Source organism: Macaca nemestrina, chromosome 12 (genome assembly GCF_043159975.1).
Source record: "Macaca nemestrina isolate mMacNem1 chromosome 12, mMacNem.hap1, whole genome shotgun sequence".
NCBI lineage: Eukaryota > Metazoa > Chordata > Mammalia > Primates > Cercopithecidae > Macaca > Macaca nemestrina.
Genome location: NC_092136.1, coordinates 57,688,802 through 57,705,212, shown reverse-complemented (window position 1 = coordinate 57,705,212; position 16,411 = coordinate 57,688,802). Strand labels below are relative to the sequence as shown.

Sequence of the window (16,411 nt, the reverse complement as noted above, 5' to 3'; positions counted from 1 at the left end):
AAATCTGGCATGAAGAGGACAGACAGTAGTTAGAGGTTATAATATTGCATCCCTGGCTTGGGTTATAGATAGATCATGTACACGGGTTGAATGGTAGAGTAATTTGAGTTAAGGGAGTCTGTTACTCAACAATAAATAATAATGAGAAAATATCTTCACGTGGTCTCTTACCCCAAGCTCCAGGAGTTGGGTCTCCCAAGTGAGAGGCCCTGCCCACAGGTATTCATCTACGGTTTTCAAGACCCTTAGGTGTGGCCTGGGGTTTCCAATGGCCCAGGTGAGTGTACAGATATTTTTTCAGACCTAACGGTCTATAATAGCCTGGGTAGTTCTCCACCCAGACTGTAGGTGGCAGCTATAGGGTTAGGGCAGAAAAGGCCAGAAAAGTATAATTGCACAAATTGGTTTAGTCACACTCATACAAATAGTCATATGTTAGATAATGTACACAAAGCATTTAGTTCAGAGTGTGGTCCTTAGTAAGTGTTCAATAAATATCAATTATTATTATACACTCACAAAGATATATTCATGTATCTATACAACTTTGGGGAACATTCCAGATAGTAACTCTGCTTTCCAGATAAAAAGAAAGTCAAGGCTCCTGGGCCCACACAGGCAAGGTTCATCTTCACAAATGTCATTTCAACAGCACTGCAGATGTTGCAGGGAAATGCCACGTCAGGAGGCTGCAATCTGAGGATACCCACTCTCTTGTATCCAGCCAAACAGAGGCAAGGCTGAAGCCAGTGAACACAGAAAGGGCACAGGGTACTACCACTATAAAGGATGGCAAATACAGGCTAAGGTAGAGCAACAATTTCTTGGGGCAAAAAGTACACAGTGTGCCCACAAAAATGCAGGAGGGACATTTCAACACTTCCTTCTGCATGGGATTCTGCCACTCACCCTAACGTTCTCCTTCCATCCTTGCCAGAAGACCTAGCTGAAACTGAACCCCCTTTGTCCTCAGTCTTACATTCTGTTTTTTTTTTTCCTGGCCTTTCTACATCCATGTTTTCTTGGTTGTTGTCCACTTCTATCAACCTCCTGAAGCCACCTTTTCAGATCCTCAGCCAGCCTAGTAGCAAGAGGAGTATCTTCCCTTTGGGACATACTAAATGGCTAGTTTGGCTCTTAACCTCTAATTTACATGTCTAATTCTATGCTGGCACAGTTGACATAAACATGAATGCCTAATGTGATCACACTTGCTCTCTTCTCTCATTTTGTCTCAAGTAGAAAGCATCATGTTCAATAACCTGGTTTTACTTAAAATTATACCTATTTTAGACAGCTAGGAAAGTTTCTTTCTTAAATCCTAGTTATTTCACCCCATAGGAGTTACTCACAAATTTATTCACTTTCACAATAATTTGCACAACACTAAACTTTTGAAAACTAAGATTGCTTGACAGTATGTGAATGAAAAATGTTAAATGATAAAGAATACATAAATGACACATTCACAATTTAAAAACTGACAGTACATAAAATGAAAATAAGTGGTCTATTTATCAAAAAAAAGCATAATTTTGAATTTTCTTTTCTTTTTTTGAGACAGAATTTTGCTCTTGTTGCCCAGGCTGGAGTGCAAGGGCACAATCTCGGTTCACTGCAACCTCTGCCTCCCAGGTTCAAGCGATTCTCCTGCCTCAGCCTCCCAAGTAGCTGGGATTACAGGTGTGCACCACCATGCCTGGCTAATTTTGTATTTTCAGTAGAAACGATTTCATCATGTTGGTCAGGATGGTCTCAAACTCCTGACCTCAGATGATCCACCCACCTCGGCCTCCCGAAGTGGGATTCCAGGCCTCAGCCACGGCTCCCAGCCTGAATTGATTTTCTAAATGAGAATAGTCTGAGTCCTGTTACATGAAAACCTACCTCTCACCATTAGGTCCCACTCTGTTGATTAATTTTTCCATGGCTGCTTCTGTCTCTTTCAGTTTTTCTTGCAGTTGAGCAAGCTCAAAACTGGCTGAAAAATAAGCAACAGTCTAAGAACCATCACAGACAACTCCCTAAACCTGTTAAAGAGACCACAAATTTTTTAAAAAATATTGTACTGTTGCACTTCCCATTACTATCTCATTGAAGAACACAGCAGTTTTATTAAAGGATTCTGTGAATATTTAAGATTTCCAAAAAGGATGCAAAGTGTGACTGGGATATTTAGTTTCATAGAAAATCCAGAAGTAAATCCAAAAAGCAGTTACAGCCCAGATAAATATGATTTCCTGCAATGCTTTCGCCAAGTCTCTTTTTTGTGTGTGGAAAATTTTTCATAGGTTATTTTCCTGACATACATTCTAGTCTCTAGATTCTTTGAGGAAAGAGCCATGTTGTACAAATTTAATTTCCCCAGAGAACACAGAATATTCTAGTTGTGTAATAAGTATCTGATGGCCATGTTTCAAGAGTCAGAAGTGTTAAACTCTTTCCCTAGATCTAAAAACTGATTTTGGCAATGATATGATTTCTCTGCCTCCATTTTCCTCTCTGCTACCCATATTTTGAAGTCTGAAAATGAGAAGTAATTCATTCCAAATGTGAAATATTAAATGCTAATACATAAAAAAGTGAACAGATGGTTCTGTACTTTTTGTAGCTATCCCTCTCTTAAAACCCCAACATCAATATAAAAACTTTTGAGAATTCCCAGAACTAAGGCAAAAATGGCATCAGATTAATTTGGAGCAACTTTTGAGAAATGCTTTTAAGACATACCCACAGACTGTCCCTGTGGCTATAAAACTGTTTGACTCAATAATACCTGTGAATATACTGAGCAGGGGCACTTACTAATTTTCCTGTGGGTGTTTCCAGGTGTGGCAGTAGAGCATTTCCCACCATCCTCTGCAGTTGTTTTCCCCTTTGAGAGCTGAGAATTGAAGGAGGTATAGCACATTAACAGCAGCTCAGAACCTCAAAGTCACGGAAACCCTCATATCAAGTAAAAAAAAAAAAAGGTTGGGAAACAAAAATGAAGTCAGAAATGAAATCAAATAGCAACACTAGAGAAATATCTCAAAAGAAAAAAAAAAAAAAAAAAAAACACACACCAAAAGATGAGAAGGTTTCCAAGTAAAAAATTATCAAGGCACAAGTGTAAACAGTAAAGTAGAGGTTCCTCTTCAAAGAGACTTTCCTCCCCATCTAATTAGGAATAGTAACTTCTCTTAGAAGCAAAATTTATTCAAGGACTTGTGCTAACATGCTTAGATATCTGCTAGCTACAATAAAGAAATCAAGGTACTTTATGTTCTTAGCTCCCACAATTTAGCCTCAATATTTGCCCTGGCATGCTTATACTGGTCCAAGCAAGCATTAGGTCATAGCCTGTTCCTCATCCTTATTTGAAGGTGTTTTTACCTTTTTCAGCATTCCACAAGTTACTTCCTCCTTCCTTTGTTTTCCTCTGCCTTTGCCTCTTTTAAAAAGTTCTAAGTCACTAGCCAATCAGCACAAATACAGAATGTGAGGTCCCATTCCAACCAATGGAAACCGGGCACAGCAGTAAGGTGGATGCGTGAGGTTATAAATGACCGTCTCCTTTGTTCGGTGTACTCTCCTGGCAAAACTGCTGATGAGTGTACCCTTTCTGCAGAAAGTAATGGCCTTGCTGAGGAAATTAAATTCATGTTCAAGTGCTATTTCTTTACAGCACCAGGGAACAAGCATTTCTAACACAAGGAAAAAATCTCCCTACAGGTCATCTTCCTTGCTCATGCTCATCTAAAAGGGATGTGTGGCACCCTACAGGCATTCTTACAGACTCAACTCAGACTGCCTGCAGAATTCCTGGGCAAGAAAGAACTCATCTTACTGAAGCATACTCTAGACAGGAGGGCAAAGTGAAGCTTCTGCCTCTACTTCACAGTACAGGGGCCCAGGACCTGCAAAGGTCTGCCTGGAGGTGGAACTTAACAGAGCGTCTGCTTTAAAGAACCCACACCCATGTCTCCCCAGAGCTAGGAAATATCAGGCTTAATTTCAGGATGGACAGTTCTGTCTTAGGAGAATTACTGGAGATAATATTAAAAACAGCATCTCATATTCCTGTGGAGAAAAAAGGAGGATAAAGTGCGTTATTCGGCCTTAAAAATGGCTATTTGGAAATCACTGTGCCAATCCCAATACGTTCTTCTTAGAAAATCTTTATTCCTTTTCGGCCTGTAAAGATGTTCAATTTTTTGTTTGTTTGTTTGTTTTTTGTTTTTTTTTTTTTGGCGGGGCAGTGCTTTGAATTGTATCACTCACTGGATTAAGAACCAAAAGATCCAGTTTCAAGTCAGTTCTGCCTCGTTAGTTGTGAATTTTGGGGCAAAACACTTAAACACTGAGTAAATATTTCTTATGTGAAACTGAAATAATGGCTATCCTAAGTACCTCACGAAGAGGAGGCAAGATTTAAAGAGATGATGGACTTGAAATAATTTTATGAACTGTAAAAAGTTTTAATGTAGACTGATTTTTATTGCCATATTATATTTTCATTGATGTAATATGATTAGGATTCTACTTACCTTAAATAGAATGTACAGTATATATAAAAAAATCCCAAAACCGTAGATTGGAATAATCTGCCCCATCAGGCCTCTTCCACTACCTCCTCCTCCAGCACCTCCGCCTGATCCTTTGGCCTTTGCAAATGCCTCTGCAAGGTGAGACCTCTGGAAATGAGCCCCAGGAGTCTGGCCACCTGTGGGTACCTGGTGATGATGCATCATAGGAGGAAATCGGCCCAATTTTCCTGAGAAAATAATAATCAGTTTTTATCTCTTCTACTACTTTAAAGATGGCTATCATGAAAACACCAAATCATTAAGGTATAAATAACAGAAGCCAACTCAAACTAAGTTTAAGAAAAAAAAATGGGAACTTAATTAAAAGGATATAGAGGTATCACACAGATCCTAAATATGATGTGATCATCTCTAGTTGTTCACCAAACCCATTTTCTCATCCTTCTGGGTCCTTAGCTAGACCACATTTTTCAGACTCCCATACAGTTAATTGTGCCCATGTAACTGAGTTCCAGCCAAGGAATGTGAATAACTGTGCTAGCTCAAGGCCTGGTCTATAAAACCTCCCTTGTTATTCAACTCCATGATCATTACTCTTCTGCAGCATGGATGCTGACACCCAGGGTGACCTTGGAAGCCATGGGTAGAAAACGGCAAAACCTCCATCAACCTGGACTCCTAAATAACTACGTAGTACAGAGCCCTCTACTGCTGCCACCTCACTTAGAGTCATCTGGATCTGTCTGTATGAGTGAGAAATCAACTTCTGTTGTGTTAGGGTCATTACACACTGTGGAATCTATTTGTTACAGCAGTTAGCCACCCCTAACTAATACAGATAAGAAAATATAACGCAGTCTCAGGAGAAAAGAGAACTAGAAACTGGAAAGCCGTCAGGATCCAGGACAGGTACTTTCACATTCTAGCTCAATCTCTCTCCCTCTCAATGGGACCGTAAGGTTTTTTTCTTTGTTTTTCTGTGCACATCTTCTTTATTCCTTCTCTGCAGACCATTTCTCTAGCTTCTTTGTGCACACAGGGGAAGATGGTCACCCCCACCCCTCAATCTGCATGTTCTTCAACAGCCTAACTGAGGCATCCTAATTTCGAATTCCTTGGAGGAAGACTTTAAGTACTCAGCTTGGGTAGGTATACATCTCTTTGCAATCAGCTATAGCTAAGCAGACAGGATTCATGTAGCACAAACAGGGTGTAAAAGGGGCTCAATCTTGTGAGTGGAAGAGCAGGGCTTGGAGGGAGGGGCGAGGGGCAGAGGCAAGGGGAGGTGTTACATCTATTTTCTTGCATTTTTTTTCCTGCATCAAGAGCAGTCAAAAGTTAACACCAACTACCAGAAAGGAATCTTCAAATGGCCAAATAAACAGGCTTGTAAGAAAAACCACTGGGAGATAACATTACAGAACAGAAAATACTAGAGAGCATAAACAACACTCTAAATAACACTCTAAAAATAGAAATTAAAAAAATTGTTGGATTTGATGAACAAAATTGACAAAGATGTGGAGAGGCATTAATCCTCATGCACTGTGGGTAAGTGATACAGATATTCTGCCTAGTAATCTGGCTGTATGTACACACCCTGTGATCCAATGATCCCACTCTGGTGAGTAAATCCCACAGAAAATCTCAAATAAGGTTATATATATGTGAATTACAGACTTCAAAGACCTATGTGAGAATATTTGCTGTGACAATAGTGTAGTAGGGAGTTTGAAGTTAACACTCATTTCTTTAACTGGAAGAATGGAAAATCAAAATGGAGTGAATACAAATATGGAATTCTACATAGCTTTGGAAACCACACTTTAGACATACCGACAGCAACATGAATACATCTTTAAAAAACATAGCATTAGGTTAAGAATAAGCAAATACCATTATGTAGGTTGAAAACACACACATAACAATATTATATATCTTTCAAGCAAATGTGGATATAAAGACATAAACACATTAGAGTAGCTGCATATGAACAGGAAAGGGAACCGGAATGTGGGTTGAGGATAAAGGACTAAAAGAATAAAACAAGAAAGTAACTTGTACTAACAAAGTTAATAAAATGCTATAAACTCAGAACTGTCTTTAAGTTGTCGATGAAGAGTCAAACTCTAAAACATTTCAAGAGACTTATTCTGAGCTACATACGAGTGACCATGGCCCATGACACAGCCCTCAGGAGGTCCTAAGAACATGTGCCCAAGGCGGTTAGGGTGCAGCTTGGTTTTATACATTTTAGAGAGGCATGAGACTTCAATCAAATACATTGGTTTGGTCCAGAAAGGGAGGATAATTTGAAGGGTGGGTGGGGTGGGGTGGGGTGGGGGGTGCTTCTAGCATATAGGTAGATTTTAAAATTTTCTGGTTGACAATTGGTTGAGTTTATCTAAAGACCTGGGATCAATAGAAAGGAAATGTTTAGGTTAAGATAAAGGGTTGTGGCAACCAGTTTTTCCAAATTTTACTGTGCAGAAGAAGCTCTGAGCAGACTTCTGAGGGAGTAGGTTGTAAAATGTTTCTGTGAAAGGAAAATATCATGGGCCCCTTCAAGGTGGGGAATTGGTCCTGGCAAATCTGCCTCCCATTTCTATTCAAAGTCATCTGTCTGCTCACTGAGACAGATGCATATCTGATTGCCTCCTTTGGAAAGGCTAATCAGAAATTCAAAAGAATGCAACCACTCCTCTCTCACCTATTTGTGACCTGGAAGCCCCTTCACCACTTTAAGTCTTCCTGCCTTTGTTTCAAGTTATCCCGCCTTTCCAGACCCAACCAATGTATTTCTTACACATACTGACTGATGTATCATGTCTCCCTAAAATGTACAAAACTAAGCTGTGCCCTGACCACCTTGGGCACATGTCGTCAGGACTTCCTAAGGCCATATCATGGACGCACGTCCTGAACCTTGGCAAAATAAACTTTCTAAATTAACTGAGATCTGTCTCAGATTTTGGGTGTTTACACTTATCAGACTTAAATGGGTGCCTTAGTCGATTATCTCCTGGGTCTGGAAAGAAAGAAAGAAAAAACAGTGGGTGGAAAGGAGATTCTCTACAGAATGTGGACCTTTCCCACAAGAGACAACCTTGCAGAGCAGTTTCAAGATATGGCAAGGAAATATATTTGTGGTTAAAATATTTTTATCTCTTTTCTTATTTGTTATGTGAAGTTACGCCAGAGTCAGGTGGGAAAGCGGGCTAGATTATATGGGGTGAAATAAAACCCCTCTGATGAGACTTCATAGTTTGTAGGGTGTGACTCCCAAGGCCTGTTAGGTAGGAATTTGGGTAAGATTTTTTTTTTTTTTTTTTTTTGAGAAGGAGTCTTGCTCTGTCACCGGGTTGGAGTGCAGTGGCACGATCTCGGCTCATTGCAACCTCTGACTCCCTGGTTCAAGTGATTCTCCTGCCTCAGCCTCCCGAGTAGCTGGGATTACAGGCATGCACCACCACATCCAGCTAATTTTTGTGTTTTTAGTAGAAACGGGGTTTCACCATGTTGGCCAGGATGGTCTCGATCTCCTGACCTCATGATCTGCCCTCCTCGGTCTCCCAAAGTGCTGGGATTACAGGCATGAGCCCACTGCGCCTGGCCGAATTTGGGTAAGATTTAAAAAATCAGAATTTAGTTCTCAAAGTCAACTCTGCTCCTGAGGTAAGAAAGAAGGTGGGTGGGCAGGCAGGCTTGGAAGTTGCCTTCTGCCTTGTATCCTTTCTCAGCCAAGCTCCACTCCAGGGATACTCCTTTTCCTCTCAATATTGACTTTAAGTGACATGGAAAATTTTGAAAATAAATACTTCTCTTTAAGAGTAGGTCAGCAACAGAAGCAGAGCTTTAGACAGTAAAATAAGGAAATCACCATGTCACCATCCTTTGTTCTGGATGCTGGTGACTATGCCCCTTTTAAATTTTCAAGGATCTTAGTATATCAAATGATGAGTACTGGCTTTGGCTATCACGCACCTTCAAAAGCATGCCTGGTCAGCATTTAGGAAGCTAACTTTTCTCTTAAGAGAATCTGATATATCAGGGGGCTAATGTTCAATAAACTAGATCTAATATTTGTAGTAATATGTTGTGGAACTTCACCTTACTGTGTTGAGAATACTATCTTCAAATCTGATATAAAACAAAAAAATTAAAAATTAAAAACAGGTAATTATATAAAAAGCATTATTTTGCCTCTCTAAAATTTAAGAATGACATTACACATCTCCCCCAAAACTTTTATAGATCTGTCAGCCAGGAAGATTTATAGGATACCTATTATGTTCAAGATTCTGCCATATGCAAGAAAAGAAGAGAGCGACAAAGGTAATAGAAACAATAGTTCCCACATGGAACAATGCCTTCAAAACCAGAATACCTAGAACAAAGACATAAATAACAGCAGCAGCAGCAGCAGGGTGTCAAGGACCTTATTACTAGATAAACTAAATATTCAAGTATTGAAAAGATGCAAAATATGTCTTTAAAAAAAAGAGGAGTTGGCTGGGCGTGGTGGCTCACGCCTGTAATCCCAGCATTTTGGGAGGCTGAGGCAGGTGGATCACAAGGTCAGGAGATCAAGATCATCCTGGCTAACACAGTGAAACCCTGTCTCTACTAAAAATACAAAAAAAAAAAAAATTAGCTGGGATTGGTGGTGGATGCCTGTAGTCCCAGCTACTTGGGAGGCTGAGGCAGGAGAATGGCGTGAACCCGGGAGGTGGAGCTTGCAGTGAGCCGAGATTGCGCCACTGCACTCCAGCCTGGGTGACAGAGCGAGACTCTCTCAAAAAAATAAATAAAATAAAAAAATAAAAAATAACAAAAAGAGGAGTCAAATGGAGTCAATCACTGAAGGGAAAGAATAGGAGAGAAGCGATAGCACACCAGGAGGAAAGAAGAGTGTGTACATGAGATTGAGAACAAAGAAACCATTAAGTAGGACTTACTACCAAGTTAGTTTGGCCCCATTTAGGGAAGTAACAAGAGATAAGGAGAAGTAAAGATGGGGAGGAGTTGAAATGCTAACTTGTGTGGTATATAAATTTGATACAGTGAACCTTGATGAGAAGTATTTGATGGGGATTAATCTAGCAGTTGAATATAGGGCCTAATATAGACAGAAACTAGGATCTGGGAAAACATCAAAAAGGCTATTATAGTAATTTAGCACTGAGATGCAAATCTCTGAGGTGGTGGCTAGAACTATAAAAAGGAAAGGATAGGGCTATAAACTGAAAATAAAATTCTAAGCCCACCAACTGACTGATGGGTCATCTCTTGGCCAAGGGGACCCCAGATTAACCTTGAAAACTAAATTCTTGGATACGATGGGATTGGGGATTCCAACCTATCTCATTATACCCCTTCCCTCGCAAACCACTATTAGCCTTTCTTCCCTAACTACCAAACAGAAACCAGCCATTTCAAAAAATCCCACCACTGCTATCAACCAACCACCTGATGCTGTCCCTCCTTTTTTGCCTGATAAGAGACTACCAACCACAGAATGGTTCTGGCTAGTCTACAGAGAATGCACAGTAAGGGTTTTCATGTCTTCTGCTTCACCTTTTGATGTCAGAGGGCTGAAAACTGCACTCTCTGACCACGCTATTACTGCCATTTTGTGTGTATGAGACCCATGAAGGACATGCTTCTCCTTTCATAAATATTCATGACTCCCCCAACAGCTTATTGAATATGTATATATGGCCACCCTGCTCAGCATGAATTCCTGTTCCCTTTGCCCATCCCTCCAAGTGTGTGTTTCTGCTTATGGCTGGAGGCTACACTTCCCAGCCTGTCAGAATGGCCACCCTGAAGGTTGTAACCCTTTATAAGAAATAAAGTCTCCTCTTCTCTTCTAAATTTATAAATCATATTTTTTAAGTTAACATGTCCGAGGTCTATTAATTACCATGTAATCAGTGCCATTTAACACTGAACAAAATATAGAGCTCATGGAGGAAGAGTCAGAAAACTCCAAGATCAAGAGTTTAAGATAGAGAAGATAACAAAGAAACTTGGAAGGCTTACTGTTAGGGAACAATTGAATACACATTTTTCATACATTATATTCCAGGTGTTGATGGAATACAGAAAAAAATTTTTTTATTATACTGCAGTTAGGCTTAAGAGGAAACTCTAAGCTACCTAAATGACAAAGCTAATTAAAATTGAGTGAATGGTTCCCAATACCAAAAGGCTGGAAGAATATTGTATTTATGTGGAAAAAAGAGAAAGAAAAGAAAGATGCACTAGCCAAAGATGACTAGAAACAAACCAGTATCATAAAAGTCAGAGGAGGATAAAATTGAAGGCAACTGACCTGGAAACAGATAAACTAATGGCAATCCTTGTTTTCAGACACAATATATTCTTGAGAAATGGATGGCCATAACATGAAAACCTGACTGTCCACCTGTTTAGACAATAACAGAAACCAAAGTACTACAAAGCCTCAGAGTCAAAGGGGGCCTTAAAAGTCATCCAGTCTCAATAAACGGTGTGGAGACAGCTAGATATTCATATGTAAAAGAAGAAAATTGGACCCCATCTCATACCATATACAAAAATTAACTCAAAATCGATTAAAGACCTAATTATAAGAGCTAAAACTTTAAAATCTTAGAGGAAAACATAGATATAAATCTTTGTGACTGTGGATTAGGGGATAGTTTCTAAGGACACCAAAAGCACAAACAACAAAACAAAAGGTAGGCAAAGCTGATGTCATCAAAATTTAAAACTCTGGTGCTGCAAATGACACCATTAAGAAAGTGAAGACAACACACTGAGTGGGAGAAAATATTTGCTAATTATGTATCTGAAAAGGGTTAGTATCAAAATATATAAAGAATTCTTACCATGCAACATTAAAAAGACAAATAACCCAAGTAAAAATGAGCAATCGTGGCCAGGTGCGGGGGCTCATGCTTGTAATCCCAGCACTTTGGGAGGCTGAGGTGGGCAGATCATTTGAGGTCAGGAGTTCAAGACCAGCCTGGCCAATATGGTGAAACCTCATCTCCACTAAAAATACAAAAAAATTAGCTGGGCGTGGTGGTGTATGCCTGTAATTCCAGCTACTTGGGAGGCTGAGGCAGAAGAATCGCTTGAACCCAGGAGACGGAGGATGCAATGAGCAGAGATCACGCCATTGCACTCCAGCCTGGGTGACAGAAGTGAGACTAGGTCTCAAAAATTTCTCCAAAGAAGACAAACAAATGTCCAATAAGCACAGGAAAGGATGCTTAACACCATTCGCCACCAAGGAAATGCAAATTAAACTCACGAGGAGATACCACTTCACACTAACTAGGATGGCTATAATGAAAAAGATAATAGCAAGTGTTTGAGGTATGTAAAGAAAAAGGAACTCTCATACGCTGCTAGTGGGAACGTAAAACAGTGCAGCTGCTTTGGAAAACAGTCTGGCGATTTCTCAAAAGGTTAAACACAGAGGAACCATATGACCCAGAAATTCTACTCTTAGGTATACACCCAGGAATATACTCACACAAAAACTTGTACACAAATGTTCACAGCAGCATTATTCATAGTATCTAAATGTCCATCAACTGATGAATGGATAAACAAAATGTAGTATATCCACACAACACAGTATTATCCAGCCATAAAAAGGAATAAAGTACTGATCCATACTACAACATGGATGAACTCTGAAAATATTATAAGTGAATACAGCCAGTCATGGAAAACCACATATTATATAGTTCCATTAAAATGAAATATCCGGAATAGGCAAGTCTATAGAGACAGAAAGTAGACTAGTGATTACCTAGAGCTGGGATTTGGAGGGGTGCAGAGGAGGGAAAAAGTGACTGCCTAATGTGTATGAAGTTTTTGGTGGGGAGGTGTGTGATTTAAAAAGTTCTAAAATTGACTGTAGTGATAGTTGCACAACTCTATGAATATACTAAAAACTACAGTGACTGTACATTTTAAATAGGTGAATTGCATGGTATGTAAACTCTTTCTCAACAAAACTTTTTTTTTTAAAGCCAGCTAGTCTAGCCACCTGTGTTTAATACTCTCATATGCTTCAAATTGTGGTCCTGATTCTGCTGAATACCACAGGATAGAAAACAATGCTTTCCCCAGGGAAGTTCATGCTACCTCTACACAGCTCTGACTGATAGGACTGTCTTTATATAGAGTTGATGAGTGAGTAACAGGAGTAAGAAAGAAAACAAAAAATAGGGTTTCAAAAGGCAACACTGAATGAATCATGATGAGGTCAGAAGAAACCTATGTTAGAACTGATTAAAGAAGTTATTGATAAGGAAACTTGTATAAGAATTAAGAAGGTTACTGATAATATCAAAGAGGTGTTGAGAAAGTAAAAAATAGTATTTTCAAAGACAGAAGAGAGATTTGGAGAGCAATGGAACATATAGACTAGACAGCAAAAAAATATATTTTATATTCTAGAAGAAATCTGAGTACTTTATATTTGGTATCACTGTTCACATATTTACTGCTGAGCACTAAACAATGTGACAGACACTGTGTCAGGCTCTGAGATTAGAATGACAAATAGAACAGGATCTCTGTCTTTAAAAAGAGCTTACAGACAAGGAGCATAGTTACAATGACATGGTAACTCTACCTTAACCGTCAAATCCAATGGCTTTTTCTCAGTTCTCACTCTTAATTTTCTGCAATACAAAAAAGTGATTATCACATAGTGGTCATTCAATAAATACTGGATTAATCTGAATAAATTCTTGACTATTTTTCCTGCCTTAATCTCTATGGCACATTACTCTTCTCTTTTCCCACTTGTCCTTCAACCTATTCCTTCTCAATCTCTTTCACTGGTTCTTCTTTAATCCCCTTCCCCAATACTTTGTCTCAGTCTGTTCTTTCTTTATACTTTCCTTCGGCAAACTCATTTATTCAAGGAATACACTGGAATTTCCAAATGTGTACTTCTAGTTCTAACTTTTCCCCCAAGCTCTTGTCTCTTATCTCTAAATTCAATTAGTATCTATGTCTTCTTGTATGTCTACCATCTCAAGCCTAAAAACGAACTCATCTTCACCTCCTAAAACCTGCTCTCCTCTTGCATTTCCTTTCTTTATAGATTCATTCTCTCCAACCTTTAGGCTTGAGACCTACAACATCTGCTACCTGTGACACTTAAGATGGTAGGCAACGATGACAACACTGCATTTGGCAAAGATTTCTCTTCTCGTAAAGTTAACAGGCCTCAACAGGTAGCAACCTCACCTCTTGGATCTTGGTACCACCATGTTTCTTAAAACTGAATAGCCCATATCTATAAAAAGTTAATGATTATCAAACATTTGGAAATTTCTAGTGGGAATTTTTTTTTACAAAAGAAAAATTTGAAACTATGAAATATGCCAGGTATATAAAAGTATAGATAATTTATGAACACTTGTATGTCCACCGCCCAAATACAACTGTAGTCCCTTGTGTACTTTTCCCCCACACCCTCTCTGAGATAAACACCATTCTGATTTTGGTGATTATTAGAATGCATGCTTTTAGATTTTACTGCATAACTATGCATCTATAAACAATATATAAGCATCTATAAACAACATATAATATTGCCTTGAATGTTTTAAAACTTCATATTGTGGATAGGCAGTGGTGACGGCTGCATAACAATGTGAATGTACTTAACACTACTGAACTGTTTACCTCAAAATGCTTACCACAATTTTAAAAATTCCTTTATATTATGGGATTATATTGGACACAGGCTTCTCCAACTTTCCTCTTCTGTCTTTTTTTCCAGTGAGGGAATCAACACTTTGGCCAACAAATGTATCCATGTTGAGATGTATAGCTCTAGCTGGTTCATTTAAACTGTAATATAGCATCATACTGTATGATCATATTATAATTTATCACCCCTTTTTCTGCTGATAAACATTTAGACTATTTTCAATTTTTCTCTATTACAAATGTTCTAGTTCATAGTTACATTACAAATAAGATTTGTGTGTTTTTAAGTTTGCTTTATTAAAAACAGCTAAAGAAATCAGAATAAAGATATCAGAACATAAAACTGTAGGTTTTCTAATCTAGAAAACAAAACAGCTGTGTGACTATCTCTATAGGTACTTCAATATTCCGTAAAAGGGAACGTGACTAAATCCTAATTGTTTATTGAAAGCTTTGCCCATATTTAGGTTTCCTTAATTATTAAAATTTTATCCCAGCATTTAGTGAGGCTGAGATGGGAAGATTGCTTAAGCCCAGGAGTTCAAGACCAGTCTGGGCAAGATGGCAAGACCTCCTCTCTACAAAAACTTTTATAAATCAGCCGGGTATGGTGGCATGCGCCTGTAGTCCCAGCTGTTCAGGAGGCTGAGGCAAAAGGACTGCTCAAGCCCAGGAGCTTGAGGCTGTGGTATGATCAGCCTGGGCAACAGAAGGAGACCCCATCTCAAAAAAAAAAAAAATTCACTTAGGTTATCATTTAAGCTTAACTAAAAACTTACTGTTAATGGATTCTGGCCAGGTGAGGTGGCTCACGTCTGTAGTCCCAGCACTTTGGGAGACCAAGGCGGGCAGATCACCCGAGGTCAGGGGTTTGAGACTGGCTTGGCCAACACAGTGAAACCCCATCTTCACTAAAAATACAAAAATTAGCTGGGCATGGTGGCACATGCCTATAATCCCAGCTACTCAGGAGGCTAAGGCAGGAGAATCACTTGAACCCAGGAGGCGGAGGTTGCAGTGAGCCAAAATCACGCCACTGCACTCCAGCCTGGGTGACAATGAGAATCCGTCTTGAAAAAAGTAAATAAAAAAAAAATTAATGGATTTTACAAAGTGAAGCTCTACCTTCCTTTGTTAATAACCATACCTATTGCTAAAAACAAAAACAAAAACAAAAATTTCAGCACTGTTAACAAAAGAGTTTTCTGAAAGCAACATTAACTCATCTGCAGCATTTCATTCTTGGGGCAAATAAATCTATAAAGAACCGGACATGTTTCTATTTTAATAAAAAAAATTAAAACAGTGGTTCAAAAAAGGTCTTAAGGGGGCCAGTTCCTTAAGATAGCCAAGCTTTTCCTTAAACATCGATGAAGTTGTAGAGGCCATATTTGATTCAGTATTACTTAAAGTAGAAGCCAAGACAACAGCTGTTTCTTCCTCACCTGTCTCCTCCAAGGGCCCTATCTTCTTACACTTCCCTTCTACCTGATTCTGCTTTGTTCTCTACTGCTTTCACATTTTCTGCTAATTTAATCAGATTTTTTTCATCTTTTATTAACCTCTCCACTCTCAATCCATCCTATATATTACCTAAAAGAGATCATTATGTATCTAAGTTTCTTAGCACAGGGCCCGATCCATATACTCAATACACATCAATTACCACTGTTTTGTTACCAGAATAATCTTCCTAAAGCACAATTCTAACTGGTCTTGCCATTTCTCTGATCAAAAGCTTCTAATGGTTTCCACTGATGACAAGAGGCTGTATTACAGCAGAATGGAAGTAGCACATTGAAGTAGAATGAGTGCCACCTTTTCAGTCAGTTACTGGTTAAGATTATGGCTGTGCCTCCAACTATTTCAGTGGAGGTTAAATTAATCTTTCTAGAGCTCATTTTCATCATCTCTAAAATGGGTATGATATCTACTTTCCAGGGTTTACAAGAATTACAGATTAAATAATATCATATATACAAAGCACCTAGCACATATAGTAGGTATATAACAAATTCTGATTTTCTCTCCCCACAAACTGAATTTCTAAACAACTGAATTCCATAATCTAACCCAAAAGTACCTCTTCACACTGCCTTCCCATTACATACCACTCATTTAGTCGAAACTAGGGTTCTCACCATGCTTTG

General features: G+C 38.9%; 1 protein-coding gene across 9 annotated transcripts in view; it reads right to left on the bottom strand.

Annotated features, from left to right (window-relative positions):
- The window catches only part of LOC105488732 (RIC3 acetylcholine receptor chaperone), a 70,208-nt gene that overhangs the window by 40,067 nt on the left and 13,730 nt on the right, over window positions 1-16,411 (bottom strand). For 5 of the 9 annotated variants that reach the window (XR_011610861.1, XR_011610860.1, XM_011753071.2 and 2 more), the window contains exons 2-4: window positions 4,530-4,756; window positions 2,806-2,884; window positions 1,888-1,981 (exon numbers count right to left, since the gene is read on the bottom strand). Coding sequence is in view for 7 of the 9 variants with exons in the window: in XM_011753071.2 (XP_011751373.1) it covers window positions 1,888-1,981; window positions 2,806-2,884; window positions 4,530-4,756 (400 nt within the window). In the remaining 2 variants the exon portion in view is untranslated. Of the gene's footprint in view, window positions 1-1,887; window positions 1,982-2,805; window positions 2,885-4,529; window positions 4,757-13,170; window positions 13,220-14,234; window positions 14,403-16,411 lie in introns of all 9 variants that reach the window. The other 4 variants (XM_011753076.3, XM_011753074.2, XM_071075142.1 and 1 more) reach the window with 3 other exon arrangements.